Raw genomic sequence first — 18,514 nt, 5'->3', positions numbered from 1 at the left:
GATCAAATATACCTGTTTTGCAAGAAGCAGGGGCCCTTCTATATGTTTTTCAGTTTCTTTTGAATTCTCTTTAGCTCCTGAAAGTGCAAATGGTAAACTTTTATATTTAAAAAGACTTAAAATAAACACCAACTCAAAGTAAAAGCACTCTTCCTCCACAAAAAAAATTTGACATAAAATGACTTCAAAACAATACAAAAACATCCTGAACAATAGAAATTATTATATCTTGATATGTATTACAAAACATAGTGATAATTACACCACCTTGAAGGGGGATTAAGAAACCAAACACACGAATAAGCATATCAAAATATTGTTTTACAATTGAAATTCAACTACATACACTATTACAATTATATTCTACGAGGTTTCATATCTTGAAATGTCTTAATAATAGCATCATTAAAAATACTATCAAATACATCTTTTTCTAAATAAGGCACCAAACAACCACTAAAAAAATCATCACTCATTTGGCTTCGCAAGTCATTCTTGATAAACTTCATTGCCGAAAAAGCTCTTTCAACGGAGGCAGTGACAACTGATAGAAGTAGAGCAAATTTCACTAAGCGGAATACCAAAGGATAAGTAGAATATTTCTTTGTCTGAACTAATCTTTTGGAAAGATCACAAAGCCCATTTAGATCGGAGAACCTTTCATCAATATCACGAACATCAATAACATAACTTGCAAGTTGATTCTCAAGAGCACTCATATTAGATTCATCAAAGTCATCCGGATATAATTTCGCCATTCTCATTACTTTTTTGATGTCAAAACTTGAAAATGAGTTAATTGGATTTAAGCAAGCAATTCCATTGAGCAAATCGGTAGTCACTTCATCAAAACGATCATTAAGTTCTTGAAGTTGCCAATCAATAATACTGCAAAAGACTTCAACACGATAATGATGTAAGATTGTATAGTTAGCAGGCTTTCTTCGTGATCTTAAAGAGCTAACATATGGATCCTCAAAGTTAGGTATCAAAACATCATGTTTGATACAAAACGTAGATACCTTAGCAATAAGAGAGTCCCATTCATCATCCCTTAAAACTTGCAACCTTCTCTTTGCTACTTCAACAAGTAGCATGGCATTTGCAATATCTTGCTCCTTTTTTTGTAAGCATTTATTAAGCTCATTTGTAATTGCTAAGACATTTCTCATCAAATGCAACATGAACGGAACCTCGTATGTTCGGCAAGCTTCGAGATGTCCCATTGCCTTAGCTCTTTCATCCAAATTTCGTGCATCAAGAGCAAGTGATTCAAGAACATTAAGAATAGAGCCAAACATAATAATAAAATTATTAAAGGATTTGTAATGAGATCCCCAACGAGTGTCACAAGCTCTTGAAAGACCAAGTTGTTGATTCAAGCCCCTACCGGTTGTAAGTTTACCCATATCTAATGTCTCTTTAATTATTTCTTTTTGAGAATCACGTAATTCATCCATACGTTTAAAAGAAGATTTCAATACATTTAAAATATTTGAGACCAATACTACAAGTTTTCCCACTTCAACACACTTTTTAGAGACCCCAACAAGAGTTAGTTGAAGTTGATGAGCAAAACAATGGATGGAATGAGCCAATCTACTTTCTTGCCTAATCAACATTTTAAGGCCATTGATCTCACCTTGCATATTGCTTGCCCCATCATAACATTGTCCACATACACTTGATGGACTCAAAGAATGTTGAGCAAGTAAATTAACAATTGCCTCCTTTAGAGATGAAGCACTAGTTTCTTGAACATGAACAATGTCAATAAGTCGCTCCATCACAAATCCCTTTTTATTAATATACCGAAATACAATAGACATTTGCTCCTTGCGTGACACATCAAAGGATTCATTAACTAGCAAGACAAAGTAATCACCATTTAATTCCTCAAGAATAACTTTAACGGTCTCTATTTTACATGCACTCACAATATCTTTTTGAATCATTGGAGAAATCATTTGATCATTTTGAGGAGCATGTTCTAGTACATAATCACAGATTTTATCACATTTTTTTGCATACCATGAGAGAATTTCAAGAAAGTTACCCCTACTAAGTGATGATTTAGATTCATCATGACCTCGAAATGCAAATTTCTGAGTTATGAAAAGTCTTACTACATCAACCGAAGCACTTAAGCGAATCCAATATCCATACTTGAGTTGATTAGCTTGCCTCTCAAATGCAAATTGAATAGACTGTCGTTGTCGTAATAAATCTTGACATTTCTTTTTTGATTGATTATGTATACTATTTGGTAGACCAATATGTTTATCAAGACTACTCTTTTTATTCCAACTCTTAAACCCAACACTTGAAAATACTTCACCTCCTCCTTGATGAATGTTATGGTCTTTAAATAGATAACAATACAAACAATAGATTGCATCTTTACTAACACTATACTCCAACCAATCATGATATACATCATCAAACCATTCATGATTAAAACGATGTATTGATCCAGAAATATTTGTTTGAGGATACTCATGCACCGCTAGACGAGGTTGGCAAGGACCATTCAAAAGGTATGCTCTTCTAATAACATCACGATGATTTGGATGATAGTTCAATATTGAGATTCTTTCACCAGGATCAAACTTTAAAGAACCCAAATCAAATTCTTGAGAAGAATGTAATGATACTTCCGAATGATTAGCATTTTCTTCTTGGTTAGATTGACTATGACTATGAGAGGCTAAACTTGATTTCGAAACTTTGGTGAAATACTTCTTCATTGAAGCTTGAGACTGAATCGTAAAGAGCACATATATAAGACAATAAATACCATTATACTAAAGCCAAAAAAGGACAAACGCACTAAGGTTCCCTTCGTCCGCAAAATAAAACTCAGATATCAGAATTGAGATCAGTACCAATTAGTTCAAAATTTGACAATGATACTTGTACAATGAAAAATCATTTTATAAATCCCAGTTAAATTGATGACTATATTTTCAAATTTTCATTATAATGTACAAAGAAAGCACGATGAAAACAAATAATTAACATAAAACATGGAGAACTTATCAACTTGCTTTGAATCTCCAAAATCACTCTATATATGTACACAAAACAAAGACACATACACACACAAAGAGAGAATTTTCTAATTTCTGATGAAGAAATCAAATCGAGAAAATTATTAGAGAGTAGAATCACAACTTAAAAATTGAAACCATAAATTAACTAATACCTGACATGATCAATCAGTATAGCACCTAAAGTTCTTGATAAATGGTTCCATACAAATCAATCTAAGTAAAAAATGCATGGTACAATCTAATAAATGGTTCCATCATCTTTTTTAACAAATTGACCACTATTCTGCTTAAAATACACATTCATGTATCACAATTTGATATCTGAGATCAGTACAATAGTTATGTAATCTAATAGGAGGCAAAACGGTATTAATGTTACAATAAAGGGGTACAACAACGAATTCTGAAAATTTTTTGAACAAAAAAAAGGAAGAAGAACTAAGAACTTAACAGACTACAGCAGCGAGCAACGAGCAACGGACAACGGCAACGGAAAGCGGCAATGAAAAATAGACAGCAGCAGCCAACAAAGAGAGCAGCAGAAAGTCGATTGGAGAAGAGAAGAGTTGGAGAGAAAATAAGACAATGAAATCCCTAGAAGTTAGAAAAAGAGGGGTTTTTTTTATTTGGTGATTTTTCAATTAAAGATTTAAAATTAAAAAAAAATTAATATATTAAGAAGTTATTTTTTAATTTACATTTAATTTTAAAAACATCAAAAACTTAGCCTAAAAATGTACCTAAAATCAGAAGAAAAAAAAATGTGGTTATTCAGATTCGAACCACAACCTAAGGCAAGATAAGGCGAAATGTTGAACCCCCTTTGCCACTGAGCTAGTCCTTTAGCTTATGTTCAAGGGGTTCAATATTAAATATGTATACATAAATTAAAAAAATTATTTTATATATACAGTGTATTTTTTTAACGAAGGGGGTTCGGATGAACCCCTGGAGTCCATGTAGATCCGCCCCTGGTAGTATTGGTGAAAGTATAATTATATACAACAGTAACTACCGCCTCCTTTGCCGAGCTTTGGTTTAGTAGTAAGAGCGCAATGCCTCCTTCCCCGAGCTTTGGTTCAATAGTAAGAGCGTAATGCCTCTTTAGTTCCCCGAGCGTTGATTCAGTAGTAAAAGCATAATATGTGATGTGTATGTTGCGAGTTTGAATTTTGTTGTGGACCAAAAGTTTGATATTTCAGTCGAATGAAGGAATAGACTATATTACTTATTATTCATTTTCCATTTTGTAAGTGAATTTCTTAAGTTCAATTCACATAATGAATGTGTATTTTACGAATTTCTATCAGCATACATTTGTAAATATATTAGAATATTTCTTAAGATATAGTTATATGTATGTATATAATAAAGCAACAAGTGAGATAGAAAGTTTAAACCTAAAATCCTCCTAAATTTAAGCATCCTAATTACAGGTTAAATTATGACAAGAAAAAACCATAAAATTCTGTGTACGTCACTTTTTATGAATGTTTATTACTCACTTTTTTTAATTTATGTGATGCATTTTTCATTTTAGTCCATACAAAAAGAATGATAGAAACAATTTACTTTAACTTTCTTATTTTACCCTAAATAAAATGGTCTATATAACCACATAAATATGTGAGACTTATTTTAGATTACACTATCAGAAGTTTTTATTCTTTCTTTCTTAAACTTCGCGATCAGTCAAAGTGTGTTACATAAATTGAAACGAATCGAGTACCATATGTTCTGAAATTACATAACACATGTGGCGAATGAATGAACGACATGTGGTGCAATTTGGACGGATGGTTTATTGGAGAGGGGAAGTTGAGATGCACGAGAAAGAATCAAAAGTCAAGTGTTTATAACAGCCCAGCTGTTTTGAGAACAACATCACACATATGATACTTTTTTCCTATCCGATATTCGATATTTGTATTAAGGTTTCGACTACTTTAGATTTGCGTTGCGTAGGGAAGCACTTCCTAATAATATTACTATTATACTCAAAACTTGAACCCAAATCCTTTAACTAGAAATTATATTCATCTCACCACAAGCCTTGTTAGTATGTACGTATATAATTCTTGTAACCCTAATTAAATACACACAATCATTACTTTTACTTTAACAAACATTATTTTTTCATTTAGCTTTGATGTTCGTATCGGAAATCTGACTAATTCAAATTTATGTTATGTAAGATCTATTACAAAAGAAAAAAAAACATTTTCTATCATTTTTTTCATATTTAAAATTCGAACTTGATCTCAAAGCTTATTCATCCACCCTCATCTTTGATGGTAACTTTTTTTTGAAAAATACTAACATTTGCCTAACTATGTTTTCCTTTAGTAGCTAAGCTAAAGTCAACTACTTTTTTACCCTTCACAGCTAATGACCCGTGATATCTACCTGCAATAATTTAAACCATTTGAAAGGGTATACACAATAATTCCACGAAGAGTTTATGTTTTGTGTACTGACAATATAAATAATTTTTATATTTACATAACTCTCGATATCATACATGCTATTGACAACCTATAATAGAGTAATAATATGTTATAATCGGTTAAATTAGATAAACGGAAATTTTTTAAAATATTATTAGTGTATGAAATTAAGTGGTACGAAATTTCTGTCAAATAATGTTGAAATTAATCTTTATTATGTATTATGTATTCTTTGGTGTCTGTTAATTTCTTTTTATTTCCTCTTATATAGTATTATATGTCTGGTAAATTGTTAAAATTAATTCCATTCGTGAACATTCTACAAAACCAGAACAGGTAAAAGAAGTATAATGCATTAATTAATAATATCACAAAACGCAAATTTTGTAAAAAAATCTATTGAGTAACGAAAACATTGGTGAGAATTCAATGCCTCAAAAATCTAAGGATTCCTCTGCAGGGTTCGTCCATGGAGCTAGGATGTTTGAATATACACATAATAGGGCTTCAATGAGTCCTAATCGTAAATTTGCTTGTTGGAAATACATCTCGAAAATGGGAGCAGGTTTAAAAAAGAATCTTAGTGTCTTGGGTTGGACATAGAAGGTCTCTTAAAGCATAAACGTCCGTCATTTAAAAAAAAATTATGATAATGATGTGCTAATTAACCTAGTAGCTTATTATAGAAATCACAACAATAATAACATATCCAGTGTAGAGTACATACAAATCTTAATTCTATCTCATAAGAATATGATAGAGTGACTGTTTTCGATAAATTATTATAGAAATTAAATCTTTAATAATCACCTCCTTTCACCTAAATATTTTCCACATAAATTAGTTTTGGTTTTTCTTCTCTACTTTGACTTTATTTTGTCCATATATAAAATGCTAGTGAGCATAATTAATATCTCAAACTATCTTTATTAGGAAACATGTGAACATACCAAACATCACACCTCTCTTTTTTTCAATGTAATAAATTTAAAGTAATGAAACCCTTCCTCTATAAATCCCAATATACTTTCAATAAACTATAACCTCTCATTTATATATATTTTTGCATGGCCTAGCCATTTTTTAACACACAAAAAAAAGGTACAAAAATACCCAATATGGTAGTGGAAATGGAGGTGAATAATGGAGAAAATACTACTAATAACTGGGTACCAATTATGAAGAAATTACACATGAATGTTCTTGGTGAAAAAATGAAAAAAATTCCAAAATTAACATGTAAGACAATTTGGAGAGTTGGGAAAGAAGATCCAAGAAGGGTAATTCACTCACTAAAAGTTGGAATTTCATTGACATTGGTTTCATTGTTGTATTTGATGGAGCCATTGTTCAAAGGATTTGGAAGTAATGCTATTTGGGCTCTCATGACTGTAGTGGTTGTTCTCGAATTCACCGCAGGTAATAACAACATTATTTTACGTGTTATCAATAAGTTTTTATCTACTCATACACGTCCCTGAAAGTCAAAAATATATAAGTCATTCAAATAAAATATATGCATGCATATGCTCAAACTCATGTATGTAACTTGACGCGATAGTGTTATTGAACTAAATTGATGTCGTGCATGAATACACAGGATTTTAACACAAGAAGAATTGAAATTTTAGATCAAAACACGATGTATGTGACTTAGATATCTCGTATTTCTCAAAAAGTGATTTTTTTCATAAATGGAGTATTCAACATATTTGAAGAAGCGAACAAATTAATATGTGACTAATAATAGGTAGTGTCATTTTTTTTTATATTTATACCTATTATTTTTGTTTAATTTTCTTATTATCTATATATACATATCTAGTAAAAGTAATCGACGAAGCAGTATATTGTGACACTGCTTGAGACAAGATATATATGCCCCGATTGAAATCGACAATTTGCACCATTGATGACTAGTGAACTCACGATATTCTGCTACAATTTATCGTAGAAATTTACTTGTAGTCACGTTATAAATTAAATAACTTGATTCTACAAATATATTTTTATACTGTCAGTATGTATAAAGAACTTAAATTTGTGTATTTTTTTTAAATGATAGGGGCAACATTGTGCAAAGGGCTAAATAGAGGATTGGGAACACTATTAGCAGGATCATTGGCATTCTTGATTGAATATGTTGCCACAAAAACTGGCCACGTATTTAGAGCTATATTTATTGGAGCTGCACTTTTTTTTATTGGTAAGATTCATTTAAGTTTGTATAATAATTAGTTGATGCAAATGGAGAATTATTTTAGAAATTAAAAAAAAAAGTAATTCACTTTGTTGAATAATTGTATAATCATCCCATCTTTTAGAGATGAAATACTTTTATTTATTTAATTATGTACGTCCTTAACATGACATTCTTGTAACGTACTAGTCGAATTTTCTTTTATGGTTGAAGTGCGTGAATATTTTTCATTAATAAGTGGTGACACGAAATTTGGTCGTTTGACCTTTGACTACGATCTCATTTCGTATTGAATTTTATGATAATTTTATTTAAGAATTATACGAAAAAGTGATTTATTTTGTTGAATTGTATAATCATCTCATTTTTAACATTTTTATTTATTTAAATTTAACATTCCCTCGCACGTGCTAGCCGAAGTATTATTCATAGTTCAAGTGTTGTGAATATTGTTTTCTTTAATAATTTTGGTAGCATAGTTTTATATCGAATTGTATGATAATCTCATCTAAAAGATATACGACAAACTCCTTTCATATTTATTTATTATATTTTTGACATGACGTGGCTGCAAATTTTTATTTATTTAATTAATTTCTTATTTGACAGGTGCTATAGCGACGTATATGAGATTTATCCCTTACATAAAGAGAAACTACGATTATGGTGTGGTGATATTCCTCTTGACTTTCAACTTAATAACTGTATCAAGCTATCGTGTTAATAACGTGTTAAAAATCGCTCACGAGCGTTTTTATACCATAGCTATTGGGTGTGGTATTTGCCTCCTCATGAGCCTATTGATATTTCCAAATTGGTCAGGAGAAGACCTCCATAATTCCACTGCTGCTAAGTTTGAAGGCTTAGCAAAATCCATTGAAGGTAATTTACTAATGGGATATTAACCCTTTTGGTCCTTCGATTATTGGTAAATTTTTATTTTGATTCTTGCGATATCTCACTAAACATATTTAATTTTTAATTAATTATAAATATATGTGTTTTAGTACTTTTATATTGGAAGTATATATGTTATACTTGGGCTATATCAATATTACCATGAGCTATAGATTAATATATAGTATAAGCTTAATATAACACATTCATAATTAAGTAGTGGAATAATAGATATTTATGGTTAAATTTGTGAACATTCACAAGCAAAGAGATTAGAAGTGCACGTTTAAATTAATTGAAGGTTAAATGTATTAGTCGAATATCATAAAAATCAAAATCATATTTTACCCATAATCAAGAGACCTAAAGTGATTATTAATGATCTATTATAGCAGGTTGTTTGTTTTATTTTCCGTATAGCTATTTTTACTTATTATAGGCATTTATTTGTATCATAATTATCTTTTAGGTGATCTGATTGGAGAAAAGACTATTACATTAATATTAGTTCTTAGAAGTTAAATGCTTCTTAAATTCATTTCATTTTCTTACTAGCAGTTGTTGTACAAGTCACATAAACTATGTCTTATTTGATCATGACTGATTATATATAGTTTTATTTGATGCTACATAATTCAATTATATTTATTACATTAATGAATATTTTAAACTTATAAACTATATATGCAGCTTGTGTTAATGAGTATTTCAGTGATGAGGAACAACAAAAAGCCAAAGAAAACTCTTCAGATTTGGAGGATCCTATTTACAATGGTTACAAGACTGTTTTGGATTCCAAATCATTTGATGAAACCTTGGTAAGTACTTGAATTTATCCAGTATAATTAAATATACTAGCATATAGTTTTTACCTAACTTGAAAATATTAGCTCCTCTACAACAGAAATAGTGCCAAGGGTGTGTTATAAGTAATCTTTTGATGAAGGATGTTCAACTGTCACCGGATCATCCTTCGATCTATGTGGCTTCACCACTTATGGAGACACCTTGCACATACTAATCGAGTAGTGATAATAGGCAAGGTCGGAGCTAAAAGGAGGCAAGAGGTTCAACTGAATCAACTTTCCTGAAATTGTACTATGTACACAAATAGTTTTTCTTAATTCATATATGAATTGTTAAATCTCCTTTAAGAAAAGTCTCAAATGTAGTAATAAAGAGGGTTCAAGATCATATGTTCAAACAAGGATGGATATATAGTTGACAGTATGAGTTCAATAAAACCCAATAGCTTTGCTCGAGACCATATATTTGTCCTTGACACATTCCTTTAACATGCATAATTTATCAATCTAAAACCTAATAACTTAAAAGGGCTTAAATCCAAAACTTATAAACTTCATTTCCTGAATCCACCTTTGTGCACAAATCTTAGGTGTGACATGACACTTTAATATATATATATATATATATATATATATTTTAATCTCATTAATTATATGAATTTCTGATTCTGTCACTGATTATAGACTGATATAAATTACTGTAAAATTCTGCGTACGCCATGACCAAAATTAAAGAATGAAATTTTATTGGGGCAGGCATTATATGCAAGTTGGGAGCCAAGGCACTCCAGACATTGTTATCGGTTTCCATGGCAACAATATGTAAAATTGGGAAATGTTCTTCGCCATTTTGGATACACAATTGTGGCTCTTCATGGTTGTCTACAAACTGAAATTCAGGTACATATGATTTATTCTTTTTCTTTAGTTGTTTGGCTCTATAATAATGTTTATCTTTCTAAATTTTTTTTAATTATTCATTTTGCACGAGGCGGAGAGTTTAGGACCTAGGATGTATTCGGTACGAAAAAAAATGTTTTCTTATTTTCTCATGTTTCATAGAATCTATACATAATCTAGATAAATCATGGGTGGGGGTGCTAGGATTGGGCAAGATTAGGACCTAGGGTGTGTAAATGTTCCCTTAGATAATAAGTGATGTTTTTTTACTTATTATTTGGTATTTGATGAGTAGGCGATAAATATTATTCCAAAAACAATTATATATAATCAAGATAAATACTATGCGGGGTAAGGTGGTCGAGGGGGAGTGGGTGTTGGTAGGGAGGGGGCAGGGTTGATAGGGAGGAGACAATCTTTGTGAAATGTTACTTATGAAACTTGTTATACAATGGATATATGAAGTTTGGTGCTCATTATTTTAAGTTACATATATTGATTGTCCAAAGATTTTTAACTATAGTATATAATTAGTTATTACTTTTATCGTTTTGATATACTTATAATTATTTTTATGAATGATCTGATTGTGTAAATATTTTTTATTCAGACTCCTCGATCGGTTCGAGCAATGTTCAAAGATCCATGCATACGACTCTCAGGAGAAGTAGCAAAAGCTCTAAAGGAATTAGGAGATAGCATAAGATATCGTAGACATTGTTCACCAGAAATTCTATCTGATCACCTTCATGAAGCTTTACAAGACCTCAACAAGGCCATAAAATCCCAACCAAAACTCTTCATTGGTTCCAAAAACAACACCAACAAGCTAACCCTAGCGACCATCGTCTCTAGAGGACAGTCTGGTGCACTAAACTCTCGTAAGGGTTCCTTATCGAGCGTGAAGACCGACACGTCTGCACTGCTTGAGTGGAAATCCAAATTAATGGGTGGTAGTACTACTCATGAAAATTCAAAAGAGAATTATGAGAGGAAATCATTGAGGCCAACATTGAGCAAGATTGCTATAACAAGTCTTGAATTTTCAGAGGCATTGCCATTTGCTGCTTTTGCTTCTTTGCTAGTTGAAATTGTGGCAAGGCTTGATCTTGTTATTGAAGAAGTTGAAGAATTGGGAAGAATTGCACATTTCAAAGAGTATAATGATCCAGATGATGAAAATGTTGTGGTGACAATTGATGAAAAACATTCAAGGCCTTTACATGAATTGCCAACTCATGATGCAGGAGATTAATTGACATACGAATTTTTTTTATAAATTTTCATGGTTGATCTATTGATTAGTGAAATGTACTAATTCAAAGACTTGTGTAATTGATGACTATTTTTTCTTATTTTGGTTGAAATGGTATTTTCAGGTGTCGTGTCATTAAAGAATGACTGATATATTACTTTTCGATTTGAGTGACCTATTGAGTGAAATAGTAAAAGATAAGTGGCTTTCTTTGTTCATCTATCTAATAGTTTCGTTACCATTTAAGTGATAAATTCCAACTTATAATAAAATAAAAACACTTTATAAGCATTTCAATTTGTCAATAACAACACTAACAAATTAACCCTAGCAACAGTTGTTTCTAAAGGAAATCCCGATGCACTGAACTCCCGTAGGATGGGCTCATCCAGTATGAAAACCTACACGTACGTCCGCGTTGCTTGAGTGTAAATCCAAATTAAGGAGTAGTACTACTACTACTCATGAGAATTCAAAAGATAATTGTGAGAGAAAATTGTCGAGGCTAACATTGAGAAAGATTGTTATTACAAAGTCTTGAATTTTTGAAGGCATTACCATTGGCTGCATATGCTTCTTTGCTAGTGGAGATGATGGCAAGACTTGACATTGAGGATATTGAAGAATTGGGAAGAATTGCACATTTCAAAGAGTATAATGATCAAGATGATAGAACAGATTTGTTGTGAATATTGATGAAAAACATGCAATGCCATTACAAAATGAATTGCCAACTCATGCAGGAGATTAATTGACATGATTTGGAAAAAAAATATAAAGTCTCATGGTTTTATAGAAGTGTATTAATTAAGGGATTTATGTAATTGATGATCATTTTCCTTGTTTTGGTTGAAATGTTATTTCAGGTGTCGTGTCATTAAAGAATTATTGATATATCACCTTTCGGCTTAAGTGATCTTTTAAGTGAAATAGTAAAAGAAAAGTGATTTTTTTTTTTTTGGGGGGGGGGGAGGGATTATGAAGTTTCATGGTTGATCTATTGATTAGTAAAATGTACTAATTAAGGGACTTGTGTAATCGATGACTATTTTTTTTCCTTATTGATTGAAATGGTATTTTTAGGTGTCGCGTTAAAGAACGATCGATATATCACTTTTCGGCTTGAGTGGCCTTTTGAGGGAAATAGTAATTGATATCTTCAATAGTTTAAGTGATGAACTTTGACTTATAGGGAAAGAAAAAACCCTTTAGAAGCATTTCCATTTGCCAAGAATAACACTAACAAATTAACCATAGTGGTCATTGTCTCTAAAGGACAGTCTAGTGCGTTCAGGTTCTACAGGGTTTTCTTATCAGGCATGATGACTGACACGTCTGCGCTGCTTGAGTGGAAATCCAAATTAAGGGGCAGTACTCATGGAAATTCCAAAGAGAATTATGAGAGGAAGTCATTGAGGTTTACATTGAGGAAGAGTACTACATGCTATAACAAGTCTTGAATTTTCACAAGTATTGACATTTGCTTCTTTGCTAGTGAAAATTATGGCAAGGTTTGATCTTGTAGAAATCAATATGAATGTTTCATATGGTAATTTTCCCTCCATGCAATTACAATATTCAGTAAACTTGGTCAATTTTTATTTGACCAGTTGCGACTAAATTCTGATTTGTGCCAAAAAATTTCAGATTTGGGATAAAGCGTTCCATCACAATTCTTGTTAGTTAGAGTGATCTATGACATGAAAACCTTTTCTTTCACTAGAACTTTTGTCTTCAAATTTACTTTGAAGAAATAATTCTAACCAAGCTGGTGCATACAAGTTTGATATGGTAACTTAAAAATTAAAATAATAACATGTAATTATAATTGATTAAATTGCAAATAATCTACAAATAAATTACACGATCATAACCTATAAACAAACTCATTTTTCAATAATAATGGGGTCCAAAAAATGTATGTTGTCTAATCGTAGTTCAAAAAACATAAATATCAAATAAATTTGTCTATTAATGTCTTGTAAGTTAATAAGAAATGTAATAGTTTTTTGATATTTGAACTTGAAATCACTAAGAATATTAATTAGAGGTTTCTGATATGAGTTGTGAATATTAAAAATAAGAATTAATCGAAACTGCAATAGGAATAGAATAAAAAAAAAATTCAACTTGGGACCATCATATTAGTGTTCATGTGTACCTCAATCATTTAAGCATCCTCTTGGGGACAACAAAAGTTAATACATTAACTTATAGAAGAGGGCATGTGGCAATATAGACAGGTAATTTCATCGTCAATACAGTGTGTAAAGACAATGATGATCAAATGTTTGATTGTTGATTTTGGTTCTATTCATTTTATTTTTTGTCTGTCCAAAAATTGAAAAAAGAATTTTAGGACTAATAACATATACTATACACTTCTAAGTCAAAGTTTTACATTTAATGATGTGTGGAAAGTATGTGGCTACTATTCTTGAATTTTCTGTTAGGTCAACAGATAAGACAATAGATAGACCTAGGTATAATTATTGTACAACATAATTACATAATTAGTACGAGAATTTTCCTAATAAAGTTGAAGATTTATCAAAAATAGTTGTTTTATTCCCACAAAAATAGGGATTATGTAAAGAAACATGTCATCCTTTATAGACTTAATTTATGAAATTATACTGTATATATTATTGTTGTTGTGTTTAAAAAAAAATTCCATTTTTTTAAAGTTCTGCAAATATAAATCATCAAGGAATTTGTTACTTGTCCATTTTTCAGGGTCTTAATGGAGTGTGAAAATGCATAAGAATTCTTGAATGAAAAAGAGATATGTAACTACAGTTACTTCAGAATCAATATTTAATCTTATTTTTGATAGGTACAATTAATAATTGAATTTGATTTTGATCATTATTTTTATATTTTATAATAGTGCAAAAATATGGTTCTAAGTGTCAAAATAATAGCTTTGAGTTTCTCAACCTTTTGACATTAAATTAGTCAATTATATTTTTTGATGGGAGTGAAAAAGGAATATAACTCAGCGATTAAGTGTTACTATGATGTGATGTAAGTCATCAGTTCAAGTCATAATTTCTCCTCCTTTCTTCTTTCATATCATCATATGTGTTGTAGAAAATTGAAGACTTATTGCTTATTTACTTTGTGATTGGTTTGGTTGAAGAAACTTGAAGAACGTCATTATATTGTTTGATTTTGTTTAGCTTGTGTTGACGTTAACAAAGTGAGTCTATTGATTTGTGAAGGTTGTGTTGAATCCAACCATTGAGAGTTATTGGCGTTGATATTAATTAGAAGATTGTTCATCAAATTTGGATTTGTTTCAAGTTGATTTACACCAATTTGGATCAATTTTGAATCCAACCTAGTGCTATATGCATTTGTTTTTATTTCCATCTGACGTTCAGTATTCACTTTGATATTTGACTAATAATTTGCGCCGAAAAGTCTTACTTAGGAAGGGGGAAAGGAAAAATATTTTTCAGCGCAAACAATTTTATTCTCAAGAGTCAAGACTAAAACCTAAGACCTCCAATTAAGACTGAATGGATACTTACTATTTCACCCAAGAATGAATATACCTTATTTCAAACGGTGTCTGACAATACTTTATAAAATGAAAATGACACCTTTTATAATTATAGTTTTCTTATAAATTTGTTTCCCCTAGCTACTTGAGACAAATATATATGTTAGATAGTTGACCTTGTGAGAACATGCTTAAATTTTCTACTATAATCAAACAAATATTCTCCCTTTTAGGCACCTTTTTAAATTTGATTGCCATTTTTTTTCTTCCCACGCAACTTGACTTGTCAAAAACTTCCAAATTTTTTTCTTTTAAAACAGAAAAAGGTATATTTAAAAGAAAAAAGAATACTATTGTACGATATTCTTTTTTTAAAAAAAAAAATCACCACAAGGAGTATAAAATGAGATAAAGATGATTATATTGTTAAAGTTTTTGAGACAGACTTAACATCGTTAGAAGTTATATAAAAAGTATTTTAAATCACGATTTTTATATTAAAACATTAAATGTTTATACAAAATATAGTCAACGAAAGACTTTTTTGATATAATATTATTTGTGATTGTATAAAATAGAATATATAGTCGGTTAATTGATTTTGTAATTCTTTATAATTAAAAACGGCAAAACATATTTAATTTATGTTGAACCCTGGTTAGGTTTAGGGTCAATCGAACCGAGCAAACCACTTTCGAACTAGCTCAATCAAGCTTATTATAATATCAAGTCGAATTTGAATCCAGTATAGCCAAGCTTAATAGAGTTAGTAACCGTATCAAGCTGAGCTCAAAGTTCTTAATCCACTATAGATTATTTCTTTTCATCTATTGAAGTATGAGTGGACAGAATTATCCATGTACCTATGCTAGTGAGAGTAAACAGGTACACCATGAAATTTATTAAAATACATTAACAACAAAAAAGTAATCTCAATTTTTTTTGAAATTATTATCCCTTATTCTAACAATAAAGCGACCGCTTAAAAGTACATTTAAGAAGAACTTGTTCTAACTTCCACCCAAAAATTCAACATATTAATATTTGTAGGACCTAAATTTTACGTACTCAAATTCTCAACTACTAGTTTTCTTAAATATTTCCTGCATTTAATTGTCTACAAAACTAACTCCTCATTGCCTCAACCATATGGATATATAAAAAGATCATGTGCTTTTTTGCATTGAATAATTCGTAGTTAACATAATTTTTTGATAATTCATTAGGAATTATTATTAAATAATAAGAACAATTATAATTTTTTGTTATTTAATTAATTTTAGAAATTGTCCTTAATTTTTTTTTTATTATTGTTGTGTCCTTCTTGATAGGCAACTGCACATTGCTATTATAAATTCTTATATCCATTTATAGCCCAGTAATTTATTTGTGTGTGGTTGGCAAAAGAATGTCTGCTGGCAAAGTCTTACTTGTGATTCTTGGTATTAAATTAATATATGGATGAATTATTTAAATGATATGTAGATGGAGATTCGTGTTTCTTGCCTCAAGCAAAAACTTCTAGGCATATTCAGAATTTAAAAATTATATTTTTATTTATTAAGTTTGAAATTTAAAATTTTGGTGGGCAAAGGCACACTAAAAATTTGAAATATATGAATTTTAAATTATTAGATTTTAATTAATAATTTTTACATATTAAATAAATTAAGCTAAAATTATTGAGTTTTGTAAAATTCATCCATCAACCTACATCCGCTTTTATTGGTGGACAGAATTACCTAATACTTATACTAGTATTCATTGATCGTTGATTGATTCAATTTATTTTTGTGTTTCGAACTCAAATCATGGTTAGAATATTGATTATGTAAGATTCGGACAGTAAAAATGAAGCTAGAAAGATAACTTACTATTATTGAATAAACTTTAAAGAGTTGATTATGTGAGTGTTAACCGAAAAGTGTGTCAATACTCACTTTATAATAAAAGTATGATTACGGTCCTAAATACTTCGATCAATTAACTTACAAAATATATTCAAAATGTAAAAAATAAATATATTTTTTATCAAATATATATTTATATATATGCATACTATATATATAAAAATTAATTGATCGAACGATATAATAAATTTAAATCTTTAAAAAAAAATCAACATGGACCCCACAATTTTAGACTATATTTTCTTCAATTCGTTGACCAACTAATACCCTATATGGACCCAATATTCCAACTAGCCGAAATATTATTCTTTCTTTTTTTCAATACTTTATCTACTTTCACTATCAACGATTATATAAATTATTAGTTTATATTTTGCTATGAATAAAACATTAATTAAATAAAAATTATAGATTTTTAATGTGCATATTTTGGGTGTTTATACCCTTGATCAAGCACTCAAAAAAATAAATTAAATTGATTTCAGTCTATTTTTTTTACACATAATTATAATGTCTAAATCAGTTTCTTTGCACTTTTGATTAATTTCGTGAGGTACATGTAAACACCTAATATTTTTAACCCGCTGAAATTTAAATCTCCAATTAAAAGTATTTATCATATGATATGAAGTTTCATAAAGTTGGTGTTGACTATCTAAATAATTAGCTTAGATTTGTCAAAAAGAAATGTAGCATTGTAGTGCCATATATATATATTTAGGACAAATATAGGTTAGCTAATTTCCCCTTGAAGTCTACGTATTTAAAAGTTTTGAAAATTAATGGAGAGGATAAGAGACTATGCATGTGTTTGATACGGAGGAAAGTATTTTAAAATTTTTTTATACTTAATTGGTCAAATAAATATTTTTTTTTAGAAATTAAAAGTAAATTCATTAAAAGTTAGGAAATAATTTCTCATGTGGAAAAACAAAACTTCTTGATATATAAATAACATTTCTCGTTGATTGTCTATTCCTGATCTTCAAAATCCACTTCCTAACTTCCGACCCCACCCCACCCCTCCGTCCAACCCCAACCTCTTAGCCATCAACCACCACTCTTGTCAAACTTGTATTAGCAATGTGTGGTGAGAGTGCGATAGGTTCACCATATTTGATCAACTTCTACGAATTACATGATATTTTTGTGCGATTATTGTGCCATCGTAAAGCAACTCTCACGAGTTTTGTGATTCTAGCGCGATCAACAATGGTATAGTTAAACTTTTCATTAAAGAAGTTCAAAATATTAGGAAGTAAAGACACGAAGAATTCAAGAAAATTGATGAACATCTATCATATAAACATAAGGGAAAAAAAATTAACCTTGAACATATCGCATAATTTTTTGGTAGCCCCCACTTAGCTCCGCACCTAACAATCAGAGTGCGATCACATGACTTGATAAGTAATATTATTATTTTTTAAAAAAAAAAGTTATTATTAAGGGGTAAAAGGGTCATAAGAAAGTATGGAAAGAGTCCAAATCCTAGTGGTTATTAATATTCAACTTAGGCTTGACCTTTTGGGAGGGTG

General features: G+C 30.1%; 2 protein-coding genes across 2 annotated transcripts; one reads left to right on the top strand and one right to left on the bottom strand.

The window, feature by feature from the left end:
* Positions 1 to 356: 356 nt before the first annotated feature.
* Positions 357 to 2,747, bottom strand: LOC129889788 (uncharacterized). Its single transcript, XM_055965238.1, has one exon. It carries the CDS (start codon positions 2,745 to 2,747, stop codon positions 357 to 359), a length of 2,391 nt encoding a protein of 796 aa, XP_055821213.1.
* A 3,800-nt stretch (positions 2,748 to 6,547) lies between these two features.
* On the top strand, positions 6,548 to 11,776 carry LOC129888761 (aluminum-activated malate transporter 12-like). The gene is made up of 6 exons (XM_055963758.1): positions 6,548 to 6,919; positions 7,566 to 7,706; positions 8,310 to 8,582; positions 9,288 to 9,415; positions 10,160 to 10,303; positions 10,914 to 11,776. Exons 1-6 carry the CDS (start codon positions 6,619 to 6,621, stop codon positions 11,556 to 11,558), a joined length of 1,632 nt encoding a protein of 543 aa, XP_055819733.1. The 5' UTR covers positions 6,548 to 6,618; the 3' UTR covers positions 11,559 to 11,776.
* Positions 11,777 to 18,514: the final 6,738 nt, after the last annotated feature.

Source organism: Solanum dulcamara, chromosome 5, assembly GCF_947179165.1.
Source record: "Solanum dulcamara chromosome 5, daSolDulc1.2, whole genome shotgun sequence".
Classification (NCBI taxonomy): domain Eukaryota; kingdom Viridiplantae; phylum Streptophyta; class Magnoliopsida; order Solanales; family Solanaceae; genus Solanum; species Solanum dulcamara.
This window is presented reverse-complemented; position numbering and strand designations above follow the sequence as displayed.

Bases quoted from the DNA above. Each gene is read 5' to 3' on its own strand.
- LOC129889788 (XM_055965238.1), bottom strand. From the start codon at position 2,747: ATGAAGAAGTATTTCACCAAAGTTTCGAAATCAAGTTTAGCCTCTCAT.
- LOC129888761 (XM_055963758.1), top strand. From the start codon at position 6,619: ATGGTAGTGGAAATGGAGGTGAATAATGGAGAAAATACTACTAATAAC. The intron at 7,707-8,309 runs GTAAGATTCATT...CTTATTTGACAG, and splicing joins AGCTGCACTTTTTTTTATTG to GTGCTATAGCGACGTATATG. The intron at 10,304-10,913 runs GTACATATGATT...TTTTTTATTCAG, and splicing joins GTCTACAAACTGAAATTCAG to ACTCCTCGATCGGTTCGAGC.